Genomic DNA, 24,863 nt, shown 5'->3' with positions numbered 1-24,863 from the left:
TGATAACTCACATTGGAGAGGCGGTGCAGCTCCCTGCACTCGTCATCACTGATCACCCCATCCAGCAGCACCCGCTGGGTGCCGTTCAGCTGTTTGGACGTCATGGTAACCTTGATGTCGTCGTACAGCAGAGCACCACCTCGAGGAGAAATGGCACAGGACCAAGGAGATTTAAAGTGGAACTGTCAAAATACTGAGCCTTTGCCTTTCTCCGTCACCGTTTAGTTTTTACTGTATAGTTTGTTTAGACATGAAATATTAAAGCCTAGATCATGAGCCTATAGACCAATCACAACGTTTGTTTACAGTAAAAAAATCCCCATTTGAAAGAATACAATTAGCTAATCGCGAAGACTGCGATTAATCAAATGTGAAATACTTAGTTGATTGTTTGGTGTAACATTTGGTTTAACATTTTGTATTCCTCTTTTTATTATTATTATGTGTACTGTTTTTTCATGAGATAAATGCTGGAATTTGGGGCAGTCACGAAATCCAAGCAGTTGTCCCGAATCCTGACCTAATTGTCCTGAAAATTAGAGCACAAACTCGTCATGGGAAAGCCGAGAGTGCTGGCAGCAGCAGCAGTGAAATATGCCAGCTCCGGGCCTCCAGCGCGACCTAATCTTAGGAGGTATTGTATAGCTTTAGTGCATTTAAACTTTTGCCGTTTCTGTTATTTTATACGCACAAAGAAAACACAACCTTTTTTGTCCCCTTTTTATGTTCTATAGTAGCTGAAGAGAGCTCAAGCTGCAGCCATGAGGCCAGGGAAAGTGCACGTGCAGGCAGCCACGAGAAGTGAATGATTTTTTTATTTGTATTTTCGGGTTTACATGACAGACAGTTGAGTTTCTGAATAAAAATAATAAATCATTTTGGTGCAGAGTTTTGAAATTCATGTTAAGTGCAGGCAGCCACGACAAGGAGTGATTGGATTGGATGCTGAATTTGAATTTCTGAATGAATTCATATTTATGATACTGAAATATATCAATATGTATTTTGTGTAAAATAAATAAATAGTTATTAACAAAAATTAGTGCTGTCAGTTAAACGCGTTATTAACGACATTAATGCAAACCCATTTTAACTGCGTACATTTTTCTATCGGGAGATTAACGTTCTTTTTGGCCAAGCAAACTTTGTAGTTTTTTTCACATGCTGTTGCAACAACTAGTAACGTTAGAAAAACTACAACACCACACCGGATCTAGCTAGACCGGAAACACAACAACAGGCTTGCCGCACCAGAGGCACCGATAGTTGATTGGTGGAACTATCGTTATCGGCAAAAATCCATACCAATAGTTTTTCCTGGTTGCGTCCGTTGCTGGAGCGACTGAGAAGCGCGCGATGTCATTCATTACCCAGTACACAGAGCTGAGAAGGCTCTGCTGGCATCATGCATTACAAAAGCTCCTCTAGAGGCAAAATAGAAACTATCACTGATGCCTCGTGTTGTTTATTTTCGACACGTGTTACTGCGCGCTGCACGGAGAGCACATGTTTTTTTTTTGTTTGAGTTTGAATGAATGTCTTTTATTGACATCAATATTTATATATTTATTTCATTTATCATGTTTTCAATGGTTCAATACAGTTTTTTTAATTTTTATAATAAAGTTCAGCACTGTTTTACTTGGAGTGTCATGTTTGTTTTTATCCAGTATCAATTCTAAATACTATCGGTCGATTAATCGGTTATCGGCAAATACGGCCCAAACTAGCTATCGGTATCGGTAAAATCCACTATCGGTCGACCTCTACGCCGCACACACTTGTTTGGGCTGGCGAGCCGGCCAAAGAGTAGCAGGGTAACGTTACGTTTTGAGTGGATGGCGAGCGCGAGGCGCCAAAATGGACGCCACTAAGATTCTGAATGGAAAGTTTACTTTTAAAAAGTTGCCAAATGGTTCCATTGACAAGACCAAAGTGATCTGTGTGTTTTGTGGTTGTGAACTGAGCTATCAGTATCATCGCAGCATGTCCAGTCTGAAATACCACTTGATGGCCGAGCTCACAGCTGATGGCCGAGCTCACAGCTGATGGCCGAGCTCACAGCTGATGGCCGAGCACACAGCTGATGGCCGAGCTCACAGATGATGCCAATTCTCCGACCCCCCCCGTCAAAGCCAGGCAATAAAAGCACAAAGCAAGCCGATCCACTTTTCCATGTAGATAAGAGCATTAAAATAAGAAAAAATTAATGGGACAAAAAGAAATCAAGGGACATTTAGAATAGATAAAAATATGCGATTAATTGCGAGTTAACTATGACGTTAATGCGATTAATCGCGATTCAATATTTTAATCTAAATATATGAAATAAATTGTATTTATTAAGAGAATTATTAAATTAAATAGAGAGGGAGAGTTTAAAAGAAAAAATTATGACGGAGGAAGTTTGTTAAATAATTAAAAATGTGTTATGGGGAAGGAGTGGGATTAGATAAGTGTATACTTCTTCCCACTACTTTTGGGACATGTCAACAACAACAAAAAATTATTATGATATATCTATGTGACCTGATTTTCTGTTTTCTTGTTCAAAATAAATTTCAAAGACCGCATATATCTCCGAAAATCCTGCAAGTCACTTTCTTCTACCCGGAAGTGATTCATTTTTTTTGCGCAACATCACACAGTGATTTGGTCTATTTGGGACAAATGCACCAGCTTCTCACAAAACATCTGGGTTAAATATTCACCTTCTGGCTGCGTTATTATCATGGCAATGTCTGAGGAATCCTTCTTCTTCTCCTCAACCAGAGTCTCAATCTCCTTCATCAGGTTTCCTATTTCCTCCGTTATCCTCGCTGCAGTCTCTCTGTCGGCTCTGAGACACGAACACAGAAAGGTAGAATCACAGAGGCCACAACATGACAGTACATCAATTCTTTCCGTGCACAAATGTGTGTGTGTGTGTGTGTGTGTGTGTGTGTGTGTGTGTGTGTGTGTGTGTGTGTGTGTGTGTGTGTGTGTGTGTGTGTGTGTGTGTGTGTGTGTGTGTGTGTGTGGCAGCGTCTTCAATCTTACTTCTGCTTGTCTCTCAGTTTCTTAGGCATGACATCTTCAGGAGTCCATGTGTCCTGAATACGAAATGACAGTAAAAGGGTACAAGTCAATTACCATCCTGCACGAAGCCCCCTGCATCAAATAAGCACAATGTGATCAATAACAAATGATTGATTCACTCACCGGATCTACAAATGTGATTCCGAAGGCTTCGTATCCAAAGTAGAGCAGCTCTTTTTCCAGTATGGACTGCTGAATGTGCTCTTTCACCACCTAGAGGTAAACAATCAATTCAACTGTAAGTGCAGTGACATAGACGCTGTGTTCATGATGCATGATTAATGCCTAATTCACAGTAATTCATGGTTTATCTCATGCAGTAAATATATCGCCTTACGCACAGTATCAAAATATATTGCAATATTTTGAATCGTGACCCATGTATCGTAATACTTATTGTATCGCCAGATTCTTGCCAATAAACAGCCCTAATTTGTTAATGGACTGTGTGCAATCTAACATAAGCAATTACTTTGTTAACATTCTTTATTATGGAAAGCAGAACAACCAATAACTATAAATGTATGTATGTAAATGCATGTACACATGCAGGGAAAGTAATTAATTTGGCGTTAGGGTTTTTTTTGGGGAGAAGAATCACCCACACCTGTTTTTATTCCAACACGGAGCACAGGCTCAAAAGTGAGATCAGTTGTGAGAGCCAGAAATCTGTGCATCATTCATCATCATTAGTATTGATCAACAACCCTCTTAAACCACTATAAAAAGTGCAGAATGTGAACAATTAGAGCCTGCGGCATTCAAAATTCGTACTTATTGCTTCTTTAAAAGGCAGCAAACGTTTACGTGCTTTAGATTACCATCAGTGCTTTTTCAGCGTCTCTTTTGTGCCCTTAAGGATATTTGAGTACTAATGGAGGCTACTTTTCTCTCCCTGCATGTTGTGTGAGCTGATTTACTGCTGATCATTATATATTCAGATAATACACTGCTAAAAAAAAAACTGCACTCACAAGGCGCTTTGGACAAAAGCCTCTACTAAATGTAGTTATAGTAAGTTAGACCGACTGTACCTGTCTGGCTGATATAGTTGCTGCCTTGTCTTCACCCAGCACTACAGAATAATAAGCCAGGTTCTGGTTCATCACCACATCGGCCGGGTGGAACAACAGGAAGGTCTTAGCACACTCTATGGCCTGCTCGTACTTCTCACCTGAAGAGAGGGAACAGAAGGAGGAGGGTGAAAGTGTTATTCTACACAAATACTCTACTCCTAGAGTTGCATTATAGGAAGTGTAGGATCATGTGTTTAGGAAACTGGGCAGGGCTCTGTCCACACACAAACATATTATTCATACTAGGGCTGGGTATCGCCATTGTTTCCCGAATAGATTCCATTCCGATTCACAATATCAATTAGGTTACATTACATGTCATTTAGCTGATGCTTTTATCCAAAGAGACTTACAATTGCTATATATGTCAGAGGTGGCACGCCTCTGGAGCAACTAGGGGTTAAGTGTCTTGCTCAGGGACACATTGTTGATGTATCGCAGTGGGAATCAAACCCAGGTCTCCCACACCAAAGGCAAGTGTCATATCCACTGCGCCATCACCACCTTCAGGTATGCAAATTTCAGTTACCATTTTGCTTGAATATAAAAGACAAGCACAAAGCAAGAAACACTATAATGATCATCATTTCATTGGCCAGTTACCGTGCCACTTGCAAGTTAGTGCACGTCAGTGCACGGGTCCACTACGTGACAAACCCTATGGAGGGTACCAGGTGACTTGTCTGCATATGTCGACAGCGTGACAGTGGAAGTGAAGAAATAGATAGAGACAACAAAACGGAACGAATCAGAGAAGAGAAAGATAAGTTGTGTCCTGTTCTCTTCATTTATATATTTTATACTGTCCAACTAGTTGAACATGGTCCTTATTTATATATTCATGTTGTACCAGTCCAATATGACAGTTGAAATAAACCTTGTGTTGTATTTGTTATGAATCTATTTTGATGCGTTTTCCCGTAACTTTTGTAATTTTACACGTTTAAAAATATCGAAATTAATATCACATTTTGTCAATATCGTGCAACCCTAAAATATTTTTTTATAATGCACCAGGTTAATGTTTACATTATTTTTAGTTTAAAGTACTTTTTACTCATACGTCTCTTCAGACGTGTGCAATGACGGACTGCGAGGCAGGCGCTTAAAATAATGACCTATTGCCTACCTAATTACCTATAATTACCAGCCTGGATGCCAGCTGAATTTAGCCCCGCCCACAACATTCGAGGTTGGGAAGTTCAACATTCTGACTAGAATATATATATATATATATATATATATATATATATATATATAGTCAGGCTATATAATTACCATAATGGCACCAGTAGCCGGAGATCTGCGTTTACCCGCCCAATCTTCACTGGATGACTCGCTTCCGGAAAAAAATCATCAACTTATTTTCATAAAAGCCCAAGATCTGTCTCATAACTTTTTAACAAATATATCTGGCCATATGCATAATCAGTGATGCTGGAAATCTCTGTAGATTTATGGCAGGGAGCTTCAACAGGGGGTCCGGGACCCCTAAGGGGTCCTCAGAGTCACTGCAGGGGGGCCTCCAAATAATTGTTAATTTTTTAAAGTTTTTTTGAAAATTAAAAAAAAGTCTTAACATGAATCCAACATATTATTAGCAAATATAAATCCCCACTGCTCACTGGCCTATAGGAAAGGTAGTCACTAAGGTAGCCACCGACGGATTAAGTTAGTCCTAAGGATTCACTGTGCCACATGTATGTGTAACATTCACACCAGATTTATAAAATAATGCCAACAATTATAAGGCTATTTTACTGTAATAGCTTAGTATTCTATGCTAAAAAAAAGGTAGGCCAACTCTTTTTTTGGTAGGCCTACCTTTTTTTGCATAGAATACTAAGCTATTGTATAAAGGCTTTAGGCCACCCTACACATTGTAGGCCCAGTTTAATATGCAACTTCATTTTAGACAATATATGTAGTAGGGGGTCCCTGCTCCGTCTCTCTTTCAGTTAAGGGGTCCTTGTCTTAAAAAACGTTGAAGACCCCTGATTTAGGGTTTAATTCCACTTCTGTTACAGTCAGGGACAGTCTGGATAAAGGCATACTCTACTCAGTACAGCCAGAAAAAGAAGAAGGGCTAATTGGACTCACTGTTGTAGTAGGAGAACTGCAGGTAGTTGAAAAGCGAGGGGAGGAAGTCCTCAAAGGGCTTGTCTTTGCCGGCAGTTGAGGCCAACTCTACCGCGCAGTGCTGCTTACAGTTCAGTACCTGCATGTAATGGTCTGACACACACAAGCACATGTACACAAAGGAAAACGCTCAACAATTTCTCAACTTTCATATGAATCTCTTCTGCACAAAAAACCCAGCGATGTACCATCTCACCTGTCATGGTCTGGAAGAGGTCTGCGCTGTACTCCATGTAGTTGTAGCCGTCGTAGTTGTAGGCTCCCTCGCACAGCGCTCTGCACTCCTTATCGGCGGTGAAGTACTCATTAATGGCCACTTCGAAGTGATCAGCCCCCAGGCCGAATGATTCGTCGCTGTAGTAACTCTTCCCCAGCAGGAACTCGGCCTGAGGAGAGAGGAAGCGGACATCCAGTGAGGGGGCCTATGGTCACCATTACAAAGGGGATGTTGTGTAATATTACTAGTGCTGACGTGTAAGTGTCATTTTCTAGGTAATAGCATAATAAAAAATAATGGGCGAAGCTCTGAAAAGTCTGAAAAGCAAAGCCAACGTGGAAGTGCCTTAAACCGGCATTCTATCTAATTTCCAGCAGGGGGCGACTCTACTGGCTCCAAGAAGAAGTCTGATCCTATAGAAGTCCATGAGAAAATGACCCTACTTCTTTATTACCTCAGCAAACATGTTCATAATGAGTATATGGCCTCAATCGCTAGTTTCAAGTCTTCTTCAATACAGCATGATGTTCATTTTGTAAATGATGTTCCCATTTTTTTTTAAATAGATGATAAAGCAGGGGGTCCTTTAAGACCTGTCAATCAGGACAGAGGCTTAGCGATGCTAACCATGCTAACACTGCGGACATTAAAATAGACCTGAACTTGTTTTTGGGCATCCATGTTTTTATCTTAAACTTTGACCCTGAATGAACACATATGGAATTATGTACTTAACAAAAAAAGTGTGAAATAACTGAAAACATGTCTTATATTTTAGATTCTTCAAAGTAGCCACCCTTTGCTTTTTTATTAATAAGGGAAATAATTCCTCTAATTAACCCTGACAAAGCACACCTGTGAAGGTAAAACCATTTCAGGTGACTACCTCATGAAGCTCATTGAGAGAACACCAAGGGTTTGCAGAGTTATCAAAAAAAGCAAAGGGTGGCTACTTTGAGGAATCTAAAATATAAGACATGTTTTCAGTTATTTCACACTTTTTTGTTAAGTACATAATTCCATATGTGTTCATTCATAGTTTTGATGCCTTCAGTGAGAATCTACAATGTAAATAGTCATGAAAATAAAGAAACACATTGAATGAGAAGGTGTGTCCAAACTTTTGGCCTGTACTGTACAAAAACAAAAAAGTACTGAAATGTGAGCAAAATGAAGGAATAAACATTATAGACAACCAGTCCCCCTCTAAAGACTGCCTTAGAGGCTAAGAGAACAAAAAAGGCCATAGACTCGCCAGACAAGGCGTTTGCTCTCACCATATGTGGCCTGGCCTCCAAATCTTTGAAGTCCTCTGGCTGTACTCCTGCCATCATCCTGTAGTAGTCCAGGTTCTGTTTCATCTCCACGTGCTCCGGGTTGGCCACGAAGAACGTGTGTGCAGCAGCCACTGCCTTGTCCAGCTTATTGATCTGAAAAAAACAAAAACATACAGGAGTCAGCTGGTCCTCTCTGATTGAAAGTGTGATAATCAGTAATCCACATCAAAATAGGGCTGGGCGATATGGAGAAAATCAGATATCACGATATTCTTGACCAAATACCTCGATATCGATATTGCGGCGATATTCTAGAGTTGACAATTGGTGCTTTAACAAAATATCTTAACACTTAGATTTTATATAAATAATCATCAGTAATGTGGATATAATGTCTAAGTGGTGAAAAGGCAAATAATAGAACAGCTAGAACAGTCTGGTAAGTTCAGAAAAGTACATCACTTTACTGTAATGCAGCCTTTAAAACCAGGAAAAGACAACACTTAACTTATGTCATATTACAATATCCAAAATCTAAGACGATATTTAGTCTCATATCACACTCGGTATGATATCCATATATTGCCCAGCCCTACTTCAAAACACCTACCGGCCCTATTTGACAGGACTGTTTACTGCTGCTGTGTGATAGTTTCCGCTTCTGTGTGCCTCCCAAACAGGGTTTAGTCTCTAAACCCCGATTATCGGCAGTGGGACAGCCTGGCGAGGTCGGTGACTCGAGTCTGTTTGGTGTGTTGCGTACCGTCGTTGTCAGTCAGAGGAGCCGTCGGCGTTAATTTTGTCCGATTTGACTTTTTGAATCGGCCAGTGGGCAGTCGGACTCAATGACCAATTACCCGGAAATGACTAGCGGAATGAGCGTGACTAGAGCCTCTCAAACTCTGACGAAAATCGTTTAAATTGACTGTTGTTGATCTGAAATGAAGACAGATTCAGCAACTGCGTGGCCTCTTTCTCGCTTAAAATGTTTTCAGAAACACATTTCGGTGAACTATTTTGGTAAAATACGAGATCGTATTCTGAACAAGCCGCTATGGTGTGGTTCATGTTAGAGTGGAGCAGTTAAAGTTGAATCATATGTTTAATGTTATAAATGGCTCTGCTCCCAAATATTTACATTCCCATATAAAAATGGTTCATACACAGCATAATCACAATACTCGGGCCAGTGTCCATTCTTGTAAAGTGCCCAGAGTCAACAATGCAGCTAGAAGTTCTTTTTTTTTTATACAGGTATAACATTGTGGAATAATCTGCCACTTTCCCTCAAAATTGTAAATACCAGGGGGGCTTTTAGACACAAAGTAAAGGTATTTTTATGGAAAAGAGTAGCCAATATTATATATTTTATGTGATTTATAATTCTTTGATTTTAGAATGCTTTCAAACCTTGTATGATCTGTATTATATGTTATTGTCTTTGACCTGAAATAGGTCTTCGTTATGTGTTGCCTGTTTTAACACCAAGGACCATGTTGGAAATAAGTGTTTACACTTTAACATGCTATCCTTTGGATTATGTTGTTTGTCAAATCCAAAATAAATCAAAAAATGGTTTTGAAATTTGGGAGAAGCCAGACCCTCGTGACGCGTTCGTCCAATCAGCTGCCGATTTTAATTTTTTTGGGAGACAATACAGATTAGCGCCGCCTGCTGTTATGGAAACGTATTATGTCTTGCGCACACGCAGAACATACGCTGCTTATTTACACATCCATTAGACACAAAAGCAACATTCATGTTGAGTCATGTTTAAGATATTTAAGATATATTTCTTCCACCTAAAATTCTGCAGGAGCTTTTTTCATTAAATTGCTGCTTTCAAGTTCTGTCTGAGAGCAGTATTTTCGACTATACACATTATCCAAGAAAACTGTGAATATGAAGAAAAAGAAATTTGGCAAAGAGAACAATATTGTATATCATATACAGTACAGGCCAAAAGTTTGGACACACCTTCTCATTCAATGCGTTTCCTTTTTATTTTCATGACTATTTGCATCATAGATTCTCACTCAAGGCATCAAAACTAATGCATTTAATTATTTTTATTAATAAGGGATAAACTTCCACTAATTAACCCTGACAAGGCACACCTGTGAAGGTAAAACCATTTCAGGTGACTACCTCATGAAGCTCATTGAGAGAACACCAAGGGTTTGCAGAGTTATCAAAAAAAGCAAAGGGTGGCTACTTTGAAGAATCTAAAATATAAGACATGTTTTCAGTTATTTTACACTTTTTTGTTAAGTACATAATTCCATATGTGTTCATTCATAGTTTTGATGCCTTCAGTGAGAATCTATGATGCAAATAGTCATGAAAATAAAGAAACACAGTGAATGAGAAGGTGTGTCCAAACTTTTGGCCTGTACTGTAACTGTCTATCTTTACCCATCTCACTTTACAGTTTAAAGTACTCCAATGTACCAACACAGCTGTACATTAATTATGAGTTGTCACTTAAAAATGTTTTGAAACGTATTGTTTAGTATTTGAAATAGTTTTTAGTTAGTTTCTTTAGTTTATTTGTTTTTCCTCAAAACTTGGGGAGACCCTTGGCTCAGTGGTGTAGTCTACATGAGACGCAGGTATACACAGTACACCCACTAAGAAAGCTCCAGGATTTCCATATACCCTCTTAAAAATGCCCAATGATATGCAACAACATACTTGCCATTATATTTTGAATTTTCATCTGTGTTTTTCTTCTTCACATAGGCTAAAAAAATGGATTTCCACCGTAAATTGGTGCATAGTTAAAAGTGTATCTGAATAGAGGAAATAAAGTCGTTGATGCTCATAACTTCCCTGGGGGAGGACACCCAGACCCCCCCACTATGATATGGCACCCCCTCCCCCGAAGGCAGATTCTGGCCAATATATATACACACTACAATACAGTACAGTATACCCACTACAATACATTAGACTACACCACTGTATATATATGTCTGTGTGTGTTTGTGTGTGTGTGTGTGTGTGTGTGTGTGTGTGTGTGTGTGTGTGTGTGTGTGTGTGTGTGTGTGTGTGTGTGTGTGTGTGTGTCAAAAGGTATATCTCAGGTTAGAGTTAGATCTGATCATTTATATATAAACATTCAGATAATATCTTAGGTTAGAGTTGTAACAGGCCAACATTTCCAGGTGAAATGTCATGGAGTCTGTCTCTCATTTTGAGTTTGACATGCAAGGGTTGTAAAATTATATATATATATATATATATATATATATATATATAGCATAGGAGTGTATTATGTATGTGTATATATAGCAGTAGTACAGTATACCCACTTCAACACTACACCACTGCCTTGGCTTTTAGGCTTAATTGGCCAATAGGCCTCCCTCCCTTGCATATTTTGTTATTATATATAATAATTGCTCTGTTAATCCTCTCCAACCTTCAAACTAAAATGAAATGAAGTATGAGTTTATCAGAAGCATTTGAAAGCAGCACTTTAGGCCTTTAAAACCGCTGGATCCCAAAAACTGAACGTCAGACTCTACCAGGAGTTGACTCCACCTAAAGACGTGGCATGGCTGTCTTGGTTTAGGGGGGTGGGGGGGGGAGAGTGTGTGTGTGTGTGTGTGTGGGGGGGGGGGGCATTTACAGTATCTAACTCCAAATCAGCTCTGAGTTAAAGCTTGAATGAGTTCTCAAATAAAATGTGCTGAAGTTGTTCACTGTGTTCTGGGCCTGCGTGTCTAGTAGGGACTTGTGGAACCATGTAGGCTAACGTTATATGGGTTGTATGTGATAGGGCAGCACTGATAACAGTGACATTTGTAGCTAACGGCCCTGTATACTACAGACCATGTTACACTTGTAAACATCATTTAATTAAACACCTATTTAAATAACGTTACCTTAAAATATGCGGCTTGCAAGTAATTATACGGGGTCCTCTTTTTAAACTCCAGCTCCACGTCTGCAGCAACTTGATGCAGAGTTGGGTAACCCAGTTTCTCGGTCTCGCAGGAGTTCACACAGTCGGCCCGTTTCAGGATTTTCTGGAAGAATCCCAGGTCCTCCACAGACCCGGCCCCCGGTATGGGAACTCCCAAGCCGGACAGACGTTCACCGAAAGCGGTCTGGTTGGCGCAGCTCAGCCGGCACTGAGCCTTCACATTGCGCACCGTAGCTTTGTTCCTAAGCGCCTTCTCCATGTTCAGGACGACGGTGAGCCAGTCCCCCTTATAGTAGGCTTCAACCGCCTTGTCGAAGAGGAAATCATAGGGCTCCAGAACAAAGTGGCTGCTCACATCGGTGTCCGAGCTGCACAGTGGAATAATAAGCCAGGAAAAGAGCAGCGCATAACGGAGCTCCATGGTGCTAAAATGTCAGGGCTCTGCGGCGGGGAAGGAGCCTAACCAGGGACCAGAAAGTCGGTATAGAGAGAGGAGGAGGTGTAGCCAACTTCTTTCTCCCACAGTAAGTTGTCTGGGGGCGGGGTCAGCATAGTTGTTGCGCATGGTAACCCCCACAGCCCCCTTAACCCCCGTTCTCTTGATACTTCCCTCAGTTACAGTTATGGGACTGCAGACGAAAATTAGCCTGTATGGCTAAATCTGGCACATTTACATGTTGGACTGTGTACTCATATGTTGATTAATTAATGTCCCTTTTAAATTTAAGAAATCTAAAAAAACAAATTTAAAGAAAAAGTTCATGCTCACAGTCACATTCAAAGTAAAATAATAGTAAGAAAAGAGCTAGTCAATAAGTGTAGGCTATGAAAGTAACATGGCTACAGTGCAAGAAATACAAAAGTTGAGTAAAAGTAAAGTGAGATTAGTATGTAGGCAGAGATATGTTTTAATAATGCTATAGCGTCCTACTGTGGGCCTACAATGTGCAAGGGAAAATGCAAAATAAGTTGATTAACTTAGAGCTGCACAGATTAATCAAATAATCGATTAGCTGTCAACTATTAAATCAATCGCCAACTAATTTGATAACTGATTAAACAATTTGAGTTATATTTTTGCAGTAGCTAGTCCCATTATGGTGGTGGACTGGTAGCTGGAGAGGTGCCAGTTCACCTCCTGGGCACTGCCAAGGTGCTCTTGAGCAAGGCACTGAACCCCCAACTGCTCGGGGCTCCTTTCCATGGGCAGCCCCCTCAATCTGACATCTCTCCGTTAGTGCATGTAGAGGTACTGAGCATGTGTGTGTAATAACAACAGAGTGAAAACATTGTAATTTCCCCTATAATAAAGTATACATTATCATTATAATTATTATTATTATTGTTATTATTATTATAAATGACAAAACTTGCAGAGTAGGCACTAATCCGAATCAGAAAAGGATTTATTGCCTAGTAAGTAACAGAATGAATTTCCCTTGGTGGATGGTGAATACATGAACATAATACAATATAACTGTTTAACAATAAGAAGGCTGTATGGTTTGGTGCAGGATGTGCAAAAATGTTGATTGTTAGATTAATACGCAACAACAACAAAAATCGGATTGATTGACTGGATATTGTCATCAGATCTAACTCTAACCTGAGATATACCTTTTGACACACACACACACACACACACACACACACACACACACACACACACACACACACACATATATATATATATATATATATATATATATATATATATATATATACAGTGGTGTAGTCTAATGTATTGTAGTGGGTATACTGTACTGTATATATTGGCCAGAATCTGCCTTTGGGGGAGGTGGGGCCATATCATAGTGGGGGGGTCTGGGTGTCCTCCCCCAGGGAAGTTTTGAGCATCAACGACTTCATTTCCTGTATTCAGATACACTTTTATGCACCAAATTACGGTGGAAATCCCTTTATTTAGCCTATGTGCAGAAAGTAAAACACAGATGACAATTCAAAATATATCAAAAATATAATGGAAAGTATGTTGTTGCGTATCATTGGGCATTTTTAAGTGGGTATATGGAAATGCTGGAGCTTTCTTAGTGGGTATATTGCGTATACCTGCGTTTCACGTTCACCACTGTGTGTGTGTGTGTATATATATATATATACAGTATATGTAAGATAGATATGTCTTTAACAACTTAATAATGTAATTTGTTCTCAAATGCACCGAATTTGCAAAAACCAGCCATGGAAAAAAAGTAAGAGCATGTTTGGCACTTTATGAACAAGATATTCTCATGTTATATTATTTTTCTCAGTAGTACAACATAACATGATTTAGTGCAAGAAGAAACCTATTTCATTACAAAGACACTCAAGACATTGAATTTAATTTATTTTATTTTATTTACATAGTAATTCAAACCCAAAAGCTAGAGCCTCACTTCTCGACTCAAACTACTTCACCTCTTTATGCACGACTGAAAAAAGAAGTAACCTACTGTAGATGTTACAGATTTATGAAATAATGTTCATACTTTTAGGACCGGTCAGTGACACCTGTCAGAATGTACTGGTTCATACCAAGCCAACTTCACTGACTAGATCTTATTTTCATTAAATCAGCGTAGATATTTTCAAGCCAGACACTTTGTTTGTTGTAATTTCCCCAACTTCCCCCACAGACCACCTTGTACTCTCATCGATGTAATTCTTCCTCTTCCTTTTTCAATTGTGGTGAAGTTGATTTTATCATCATCATCATCCCCACTGGCAACTAGGAATTCTTGGGAAAAGGAGCTATGTCGTACCTTGTCAGACGAATGGTGGCAAAGGGCCCTTGACAGGGTTAACTCCACTTCATCTTGTGCCAGTCTGACACTAATTCAGTTCAAGTTGCTGCACAGGGTACATTTTTTCCAAAGCTAAACTTTTTATTACAAGTGATACATGCGACAGATGTTCTCTGTCACCAGCCAGTCATACACACACAAGTTTTTTTTCTGTCCAAGCTCATCCTGGTCCTCTTTCTACAATACTTTTTCAAAAGCTCTAAATAAACCGGTGCTTTGCAGTCCTTTAACCTCCATCTTTGGTGTGCCTGAAGAATTCGCACACTTCACCAACAGGGGAAAGCAACTCTATCGCTTTTGCATCTCTGGTGGCCTGCAGACGTATTTTACATTGTTGGTGTTGTAAAAGGGGAACAAAATGGGTGAAATGTATCCTTACTGATTGAACATGTATTGTGTCTTGATAACCCAATAAAGATATGTATGAAAAAAATAATAAATAATAATTATTATGACATAAATAATGTCATAATGAAAATATAATTTATCTAACAAGAAACAGTTTATTAGTGTATTGTTTTCATGTGATAAGGTGTAATAAATTGTTATATGATAGTTTTTTGTTATGATAAAATAAGCGGGTATGTCATATTATTGGGAAAAATTGAAGTATCTTGTTAAAAAAATAAATGTTACAACTCATTTTATGATAACAGGAAAACTGAGCAGATGTATTTTCTAATCAATGAGAGCAATTTATACAAGGGACACAGGACCAGTGGTGGAATGATACTAAGTAGGCCTACATGTACTGTAAGCTACTTAAATATAAATTTGAGGTACTTATTTACTTGAGTATTTCCATTGTATGCAACTTTATACTTTTACTCCCCATAAGTACCCATTATGCAGTAAAATTTTCCCTGTCAGTGTTTAACTTTTATATCTAATGTTTCTGGATTAAAATATACATTTTACTGCATAATGGGTACTTTTAATAGGCCGCCTACTTTATGTACAATTTGCTGCTAGCACTTTTAAGGTTTTGAAGGCAGGACTTGCAATATAATATGTTCACATTACATTGCTGCTTTTAATTAAGCAAATGATCTGCATACTTCTTCCAAAACTTCAGATAACAAATGGAAAATAACATGTACAAGAAATACTTAGATAGGCCTCATGAAAAAACAAGTTCTACTACTACCACGTTCGTCAAAAATAAACCTTGTGTAAGTGTGCGCCGTGCACGCAATGCATCATGGGGCAAACCATGTAAGGAAATGGCAGAAAACCCAAGACAAGACTCTTGTAAAGGTCTTCGGTCTTTTATATCCTACAGTATACATCTGTGGTTTAATACGCAGGACGGGGAGCTGATGATGTGACAAGCAATGGTTTTACCTTTTGTCAATGGGTTTTACGTGGCGACTTCCCGACTTCGGCTTGTTTGGTTTCTGAACGGTGACATATCTTCTCTTGTTTAAATGTTCTCCGGCCTTGTTTCGCCATGCCTGAAAACAAATCTAAGTATCACTGAGAATAATAGAGTATAAAGTATACAATTTAATTATATTTTAGTTTTTACTGTGGTTACATGTGGTTGTATGTTTAAAATATGGATTTATAATAGTAAAGAAAGCTCAGACACAGCTTTTATTTTTAAGTATTTATACAGGCACAAATTAGGACTACTATTGTAGGCAAAATGGGGCGGATCTTCAGGACCCTGTGAAGCCTCCGGCCGGTATATTTTTGGTCAATTATTATTGAGCTGTTACAAAAGCTGCAGGTGGTCAGAGAGAGGTTATATATTTGATAAAGTCACTGCCGAGAGGATTTGGTAGTAAAAAGCGAAAGAAGACAACATGGACAGGACGGTCAGCCTTCCCAATCAGCCCGACAAAACCACCACAGGTAACAGAAGTCAATGTTAATATGGTTAGATTTGGTTTTAAATAAACTACATGTAAACCATGTGTGTGTCCCGAGTGGCAGCTTGACTTCTCGACCAGCTGCAGGGAACGTGAAACGAGAACGGTATTGCTGTATTATTATTATTATTATCGTATTATTGCTGTAACGTTAACTAAACTGCAACTTATCCCTCCTGTTGTCCTCGGGTCAAATTTGGCCCGTTTACAAAATTGTGCTATATCAGAACTGTGAGAAAAAAAAATGACAAATGTTGGAAAAAGCTAGAAAAACGCAGGAAAAAAAATCGATAAAAACATGTTTTTTTTTTGTTTGTTTTTTTAAACGCAGAAAGAAAGTGACCAAAAAAAATTGGAGAAAAGTGTAGAAAAAGATAAACAAAATGTTGAAATTTCGACCCAGAAAAACACAAAGTTGCACGGTCGAAGGGAAGACAACACATAAGGGTTAACAATATAACAGTTCTAAGTCATATATATATATATATATATATATATATATATATATATATATATATATATATATATATATATATATATATATATACATACATACATACATACATACATACATACATACATACATACATACATACATACGTATGTATGTAAATCAGCGATGTGCGTTTAACTGAATAGTTAGATAAATACAATTTACCGTTTTAAGTTCAAGTTACGTTAGTTAAGGGTTTCTATAATAAATATATATATTGAGAAGAAACTAGAAATTATTCACATTTAACAAGCTGACATCAAAACATTTTGACTTTTATGTGAGAAATGACTCAAACTGATCAATCAATTGTCAAAATAGTTGGCAATTAATTTAATAGTTGACAACAAATTAATCTTTGCAGCTTTAGTTTCATGCATTCTATGATGTAGGGCTGCTTGATTATGGAAAACCTTATAATCCCGATTTTATTTCGGTCAATATTCAATTTTATTTATAGTATAAAATCATAACTAGTTATCTCAAGACACTTTACAGATAGAGTAGGTCTAGACCACACTCTATAATTTACAAAGCCCCAACAATTCTAGTAATTCCCCCCAAGAGCAAGCAATATATTGACAATAATATGATGTGACTGTACTTGTTTGCAGTGACTCTGGTTGAGAGCAGCAGCACCCCCAGCGGGCTGGAACTGGTCAGTTCCTACCAGACCAACAGAGTGGGAGACCCCATGGACCTAGTGGCCCTGGCATCTCAAGTGCAGAAGGTATTGGGAGGGTGGAGGGGGTTTCTGGTACTGGGGCTCCTGCCTCGAAAGTTTTCTCAAAAGCCCTAAATCTTTTAAGTTTTTATTTTCATTTTTTTAAATACCTTCAACTTTAACTATGCTACTACAACTAGATAGATAGATAGATAGATAGATAGATAGATTTTGTTTTTATTGATCCCAAAAAAATGGGAAATTCCAGTGTTGCAGCAGCAAAATATCAGACAAACAGCACACGTATAGAATATACCTGAAATAATAGGATAAAATATACATGAACACAGCGCTGGCCACGACAGACCGATACAACATCTCCAACACCACGACAGACCGATACATCTCCAACACCACGACAGACCGGTACAACATCTCCAACACCACGACAGACCGATACATCTCCAACACCACGACCGACCGATACAACATCTCCAACAGTCTGCTGCACACGTTGAATGATCTCACCTCCCTCAGGAAATAGAGTCTGCTCATCATGCTTCTTGTAAACAGCAGTGCTGTTGATTTTCCAGTTCAGCCTGTTGTCGTAACATTTATTTATTCCGGCAAGGTGCCCTGAGAGGCAGCCTCTCTGTTGCAGGAACGCCCTGATCACATTCACACAGTTCCACATTCAGACCTGGAAGCTGCCCAGTACAACCACAGTCTGATCTGCTGGCCACTGAGCAGCTCAGTGGTGGTAATGAGGGAAGGACAAGCTGCTCTTTCACTTGCCCCACCCAGATTTTATCTTGTCAGTCACAAGCTCGCTTCTTTAACCTTAAGCCACCGCTGCCCCTATGGGATTATGGGATGGATAGTCAGCTAAACATTAATTCTGTATGACAAAAAATGGATTATACAATTAGTAATACTGTTTTTTTTTTTAAGGTGGCAGGAGTGAAAATGTGTTTTTAGTCATTTGGAGAACAAATAAAAACAGAATAGGATGTAGGCTCTACAGGATTTTTTTTTTTTTTTGGCAACCATCATGTTTTTCCCATATGATGTACAGTTTTTTTTAGACATTCTTTTATTCCAGATGGCTTAACAAATTGTGCAATAAATGGGAGGAAAATCTCCCTGGGAGAACATGTTTCCAACATCTGGCCCGTGGACTGCGATCATTTCTGTTCCGTCAACTTATATAAATCAACACCCTCTGTTATGGATCTAACCGTTCTGAAAATACTTTTACTTTGTTATTAGGGAGATGAATTCATTAAAGCCAACGCTTGCAACAAACTGACTGTCATTGCCGACCAGATCAGATACCTACAGGAACAGGCCAAAAAGGTAAGCAGCAAAACCAGCAGTACCCACGGTAGACTCAGGCTGAGCCCAAGCTGAGCTGCTGTACCACAGGGTGAATATACTGTATTGGACCCACTTTTAACCTTGTTTGATCAATTAAAGGTACAATATGTAACTTTTCTGCATTAAAATGTCTAAAAACGACCATACATATGTTATATATTTTTCTCCCCCCCTTTTGCGTTTACAACAAACCCTGTACGTGCGGTAAAATCCAAAAGGTGACATTGTGACATTGGCATGTGAAATATACTGTGTAATCGTGTGGTAAAACCTGCTAACGTTAGCCGCTAATGTTGGCAAGCTGGCTCACTAGCTAACTGGTCAGCTACAGATTGAAACAAGAAAAACTTAATTATGTTGGGGAAACTGCAGCTATTATTATTAGCATGACATTAGTAAACGTTACTAAACTTAACGTGACTAAACTTGAATGGGTAAACTCGTCCGTTAACAGATGCATTCTGATCGACGATAGTGTTTAGCAATAAAAATGCCCATAATTCCGCACAACTTCCCAACGTCATCAAAAGTCCGTGTTTACAATCCATTGTTTTGGTTGAGAGACCCCTAGCGGCAGGAAGTTACACATTGTACGTTTTAAAGTCCAAGTCGTATTTGCAGTTCAGTGCGTGCGTGCGTGCGTGTGTGGTCAAAAACTGTCTGTGCTTCTGGGTAGAACACCTGACTAACTAAATATTGGTACCTATTTATGCCCTAAGCGCTTTGCGTAAACATACACGCCCACTCTCTTAAAGGTCCCATGACATGATGCTCTTTGGATGCTTTTATATAGACCTTAGTGGTCCCCTAATACTGTATCTGAAGTCTCTTTTATATAGACCTTAGTGGTCCCCTAATACTGTATCTGAAGTCTCTTTTATATAGGCCTTAGTGGTCCTCTAATACTGTATCTGAAGTCTCTTTTATATAGACCTTAGTGGTCCCCTAATACTGTATCTGAAGTCTGAAGGGGGGTGGCCTTGACCAACTGCCACTTTCCTTGTTTGAAAGCCATTATCTCTCTCTCTCTCTCTCTCTCTCTCTCTCTCTCTCTCTCTCTCTCTCTCTCTCTCTCTCTCTCTCTCTCTCTCTCTCTCTCTCTCTCTCTCTCTCATGGGTGGGCCAAATTCTCTGTGTGGGCAAAGCAGAGAAAGGGGAGGTAACCTTGCTCCTTATGACCTCCATAAGGAGAAGATTCCTGATTGGTCCATCTGAGCTTTCATTTTCTCAAAGGCAGAGCAGGATACCCAGGGCTCGGTTAACACCTATCACCATTTATAGCTACTGGGGGACCATAGGCAGGCTGGGGGGGACTCATATTAATGTTAAAAAAACCTCCATAAAGTGAAATTTTCATGCCATGGGACCTTTTTTTGCCAAGGGCGTGTTCTCTGTACGCATTTTGAGCTATCTGCATGTATGTCTACGCTGGATACAGCGGACGTAAACACACACGCCACTTACCTTGTTGAGTTTAGGAAACGTGACACGCGGGACCCGAGTATGGGTCTTGATAACACGCCAATAATGGCATACAAATTGGCGTGTCATACATACACCACTTCAGGAGATCAGTCTGTTTACACACACAATGAATGGGCTGTTGTTAGAAATATGATGGTGATACACAATTGCTGCATTTACTCTTTATTTTTTTTATTCTACTGTAGGTAGTTTTTAGATGATCGTGTCAGGATGCATAAACGCGGCAGGTTTAAACCATCCAAAACTGATTTTTGTGGATTGTGATCTGTTAGACAAGACTAGACCCTAAAGTGGTCATGCTCATGTTATCATAACGGAGGCAAAAACTCTTGGGTGATGTTCAGATGTGACCCGTTGTCCTCCTGATATTACAACAACCTATTTGCAAAAGGACCATAATAAAAATAAGATAAAAAAAACAAAGGAAGTACAAAAGAAGACATGTTTTCAGTCCAGTACACACATTTTTCTTCTCTCTTTCTAGGTTTTAGAAGATGCTAAAAGAGATGCTGACCTCCACCATGCTGCCTGCAACATTGTGAAAAAACCAGGCAACATGTACTACCTCTACCAGAGGCCATCTGCACAGAAATACTTCTCCATCATCTCTCCTAAGGTCTGCACTATACCGATACACGCTGATACATTAAAGGACAATTAAGTAGAACGTTAACCAAACAGACTTCTACAAACATCCCACTGCTTGCCTGTAACTCCACATTTCTGATGTATGACATAGATGGATGACATAGTGCTGCATTAAAGGACAATTCCTAGGGGTTAATAACATGTGTACAGAGTCAACCGTTCTCTGGGACATGTTTTCATGCTAATCGAGTGTGTCTCTAGCTTGAAATAAGCTAGCGCAAACCGCTGATTAGCTTATAACGCTAGTCGTCGGGGCAGAGGGTAAAGTAAAAAGAAATCGCTATTTCTACAGCGCTAACAAGGCTCAAAACAGCACCACACTTCCACGGTAGCATAATGAGGGTCTCTACATTAGGCCCTTTTGAAATCCGTTTTATTTTTTTCAAATTCCGTGTTTTCGGATTTATTTATTCTTAGCCGTTTTGGATTTTTCGTATTTGCTTGTTTTCTTTTCTCTTCTAAGCAGTATTGACCTTTTTTAAAAACTCAGTGACACAAACTCACAATTCAGCTTTTTTTATTTAAACTGTTAATATATTCAGCAAAGCACATTCAAAATGACCTAGCGGTAAATAAAAGCTAACTGGATCCTCCCCTTTAACGGTGTTGAGGACACTGCGATCTCGGTTGTCAGAGGTTTCGTCGACAACGACGAAGATTTTCTCTCAACGGATCTCTCGCAGCACTTTTTGGTATGTGCTGGTCCAAGACCCGCGGCAGGTGGGTCCCGCTGTTGATTTAGCTTTGTTCTTGAGATGAGCTTTTGATTTCGAATGGTTGTTTCGTGTGTCTTTGCCGGTCCAGTCAACCGCATGTTGACAAAACTTACAAATCAGTCGTCGAGATTCATAGTGATCATTGGGGTATCGTTCAGCCCGGTATTTAGCAGTTAATTCAGAGTTTCCTAATTTTGTTGCCACCGTTGTCTTATCGGGAGGCGCCACTCGCTTCGACATTTTTTCCCTCTCAACAAACTCAACGTGAACGTGATGACGTATGGTTACTAGGCAACAGGCTGTGCCATTTGGCCACGGTTTAGGTAGAGACCGGTCTCTGCTTGTTGTTTTTAAACTGAAAAAAAATCGTTTATTTAATATGCCAACAAAATATATGCAAATTCTGTGTGATTCTGCGTGTACAACAGAACTCGATCAGAAATCATAGGGCCCTACTACATGTAAACCCAAGCATTGAGAACTTTGTAAGTGTGCAGACAGTTTGTCATAAAGACAGTAGTGTTCACGTATACAGGCAGGCGCCATCTTGGGAAAACAGTCATGACCAGTCGAACGACGAACGCCGTGCTTGAGCTATGTTACTGGTTGCACAGCGTTCGTCGTTGGACTGGTCATGACTGTTTTCCCAAGATGGCGCCTGCTTGTATATTCACACGCAATCGCAAGGTAGTGTAAGTCAATGGAGGCCAGACGGCGTTGATACACACGCTAAAAAGCGAGTATGAGTCTTGATAACACGCCAATAATGTCATTTCATATATACGCCACTTCATGATATCGGTCTGATGATTTCTAGGTTGGATCTATCTATTATTGTGAGTCGCTTTGGATGAACCCATTGGCAAATAAATTTCATATAGTCAATATATCATTTCAGCCCCTAAACCAATTTCTTTTTAAGGTAGGTAGTTGTGGGTTTGTAGACTGGCATTTTGACACAAAACGTTTGACCTCTGACTACGTGCTGCACATCTCACCATAGCATACTTTCTTTGTCTTCTCCCCTAAAGGAATGGGGTCCAAGTTGCCCTCATACGTTTGTTGGTGCCTTCAAACTCCAACACGACATGTCCTGGACTCCTGTAGACGAGGTGGAGAAGAGGGACGCAGAGATGGCCATCATGGACAAACTTCTGAGCCAGCAGACCGCCCTACCACCTTACACAGAACCCAACTTCAAGGGCCTCTCTGATTAACCGACTGCTGAACTGGACTGACATTTTAGAAGAACACATGGTGGATGCTAACTGTAGTCTTAATGGACATTTGGACAGAAAACAATCCATACACGGATTGGAATCGCTGATATCAAAGCAGCCATCACACAAGTGGTTTGGTTTTATACACTGGCCTGAGCGCACAATGCATTACTACTTACTACCAGCATTGGTTTTACACCTCAGTTGCTGATGTTGAATGTATACATACAAAAAAAAAGGTCTCCACTTCCTCCCACTGTACAAAACTGAAGCTAAAATATACCAGATACAGGCGCCACTATCTAGCCAATCGTGAGTCAATCATGATATGTCACTCCGTTTTCATAGCATCAAATAACTACTCTTATCAGAAAAGAATTCCACTTGAACAAACATCGGCATGATCAGAACTACCTTAAATGAAAAATCTTTGCGGAAAAATGTATTTGAGGTGCAATTGTTTTTTATTTAAAGTTGTGTTCATGTCCTATCCACTAACATGGAGGGGGTCGGGGTTTATGACTGTTTCATCCAAACTGCTGTTTTAGTATTTCTGTCTTTCATGTGTTAACCATGAAAGCTGAGTGACCAGGACGTATCCTGAGGGCAGAGCGTGTAATGTGGAGGAGTGTGCATGAACTGAATAACTAACTTGACTCACAACTCCTTTTTAAAAAGACACTGCTGTGAACAATCTTCAGTCACTTTCTGTACTCTGCCGGGAGTGCTGTAAACTGACTCCTTACTTGCAAGTAAAAACGAACTTCAGTGATTCTTGTCCATTCTTTGATAAATAATTATCTAACAATGATGTCTACTGCAGCCAGCCACCAGGGGGCGATCCAGATGTTTTGGCTTCACTTACCATAGTAACTGACTCTGAGGTTAAGTTACCTCTCTTTCTGAAACAGAAAACCCAGAGTTACCCTCATCTCAGGGTTAACAAACTCAGAGTTTTCACTAAACCTGCTTTCTGAAATACCACCCTGGGGGCGATCCAGATGGCTTCACTTATGCAGTCTATGCATCAACTCTAGGTTGGTTTTCTAAAATTGAAAATATCAAATTGGGCTACACTGGCAAGCCTGTGCATGGACACTTTTTTTTTTTTTAATCAATATTTTTATATAATTTTTGCTTATTAGCCGTTCTCAAAGCTGTTTGACTATGCGCGGAGTTTGCGGGGGCTGGGGGGGGCTGGTAGCTGAAACGGGTAATTGCATTGTTTCAAACATGAGTGGAGTAATTACTTCTGGCATAACCAGATATTTTATGAATACTTTTAAAAACACAAAACAACTAAATGGTGATAGGTAGGCTAATACATCTGATTTCATATACTGCTTTAGTAAAAATAATATTTTTTCAGGCTCTGGCTTTCACCTGAGACCATTGTCGACTCATATATATGCAGGACGCAAAAAACGATAATTAGGCTACTGTTGCATAGTCTGGACATCTTACCGTGCCAACAATAAAGGTTGCCTAAATGCCATGTATATACATTTGCTGTCAGCTTACTAATTGGTTGCGCGTTTTGTGTAGATTTGGACTTTTATACGTTTTATTCCACTTTGTTTAAACGGCGAAGTTCACCTCGTTCACCTGCTGACTGGTGAATGTGACGCGCGTAGTATAGGCCTCGCTGGATACACCGTGACTCTGTTTGTGGATCTACTGATCGCTGTGGATTACTTTTTTTCATGTCATTGGATTACGGCAAAATACTGATCTTTTTTCTTAACGTTTTATGGTGCGATTGCTCTTGGTTTCTGCGTTTGGAGAGGCATCATTCTCAACAGACTGTAGGTCCAACTCTGATTGTTCACTGTTACATGTTAGTTGAATTTAAGTGTCGGGG

The 24,863-nt window shown here is 39.5% G+C and overlaps 2 protein-coding genes across 3 annotated transcripts in view; one reads left to right on the top strand and one right to left on the bottom strand.

Annotated features, from left to right (window-relative positions):
• Positions 1 to 15,912, bottom strand: part of p3h1 (prolyl 3-hydroxylase 1) — a 26,920-nt gene extending 11,008 nt beyond the window's left edge. Inside the window, exons 1-9 of one of the 2 annotated variants that reach the window (XM_028575894.1) lie at positions 15,870 to 15,912; positions 7,788 to 7,940; positions 6,490 to 6,679; positions 6,255 to 6,386; positions 4,113 to 4,252; positions 3,202 to 3,291; positions 3,040 to 3,092; positions 2,712 to 2,839; positions 12 to 139 (exon numbers count right to left, since the gene is read on the bottom strand). In XM_028575894.1, coding sequence (XP_028431695.1) covers positions 12 to 139; positions 2,712 to 2,839; positions 3,040 to 3,092; positions 3,202 to 3,291; positions 4,113 to 4,252; positions 6,255 to 6,386; positions 6,490 to 6,679; positions 7,788 to 7,871 — 945 coding nt within the window. In that variant the 5' untranslated portion in view covers positions 7,872 to 7,940; positions 15,870 to 15,912. Of the gene's footprint in view, positions 1 to 11; positions 140 to 2,711; positions 2,840 to 3,039; positions 3,093 to 3,201; positions 3,292 to 4,112; positions 4,253 to 6,254; positions 6,387 to 6,489; positions 6,680 to 7,787; positions 7,941 to 11,677; positions 12,304 to 15,869 lie in introns of those variants that run through there. The other variant, XM_028575893.1, reaches the window with a different exon arrangement.
• Positions 15,913 to 16,189: 277 nt separating this feature from the next.
• c4h1orf50 (chromosome 4 C1orf50 homolog) lies at positions 16,190 to 23,774 on the top strand. Its single transcript, XM_028576212.1, has 5 exons — positions 16,190 to 16,382; positions 17,507 to 17,622; positions 18,826 to 18,912; positions 20,903 to 21,034; positions 22,814 to 23,774. Exons 1-5 carry the CDS (start codon positions 16,334 to 16,336, stop codon positions 22,997 to 22,999), a joined length of 570 nt encoding a protein of 189 aa, XP_028432013.1. The 5' UTR covers positions 16,190 to 16,333; the 3' UTR covers positions 23,000 to 23,774.
• The last annotated feature ends 1,089 nt before the right edge of the window (positions 23,775 to 24,863 follow it).

This window comes from Perca flavescens, chromosome 4 (genome assembly GCF_004354835.1).
Source record: "Perca flavescens isolate YP-PL-M2 chromosome 4, PFLA_1.0, whole genome shotgun sequence".
NCBI lineage: Eukaryota > Metazoa > Chordata > Actinopteri > Perciformes > Percidae > Perca > Perca flavescens.
The sequence above is the reverse complement of the archived record's forward strand: the minus strand, read 5'-3'. Positions and strand labels throughout refer to the sequence as shown.

Excerpts from the sequence above, each read along its gene's own strand:
- c4h1orf50 (XM_028576212.1), top strand. The coding sequence starts at position 16,334 with ATGGACAGGACGGTCAGCCTTCCCAATCAGCCCGACAAAACCACCACA. Across the intron at positions 16,383-17,506 it reads GCCCGACAAAACCACCACAG|TGACTCTGGTTGAGAGCAGC; the intron begins GTAACAGAAGTC and ends ACTTGTTTGCAG. Across the intron at positions 18,913-20,902 it reads TACAGGAACAGGCCAAAAAG|GTTTTAGAAGATGCTAAAAG; the intron begins GTAAGCAGCAAA and ends CTCTCTTTCTAG.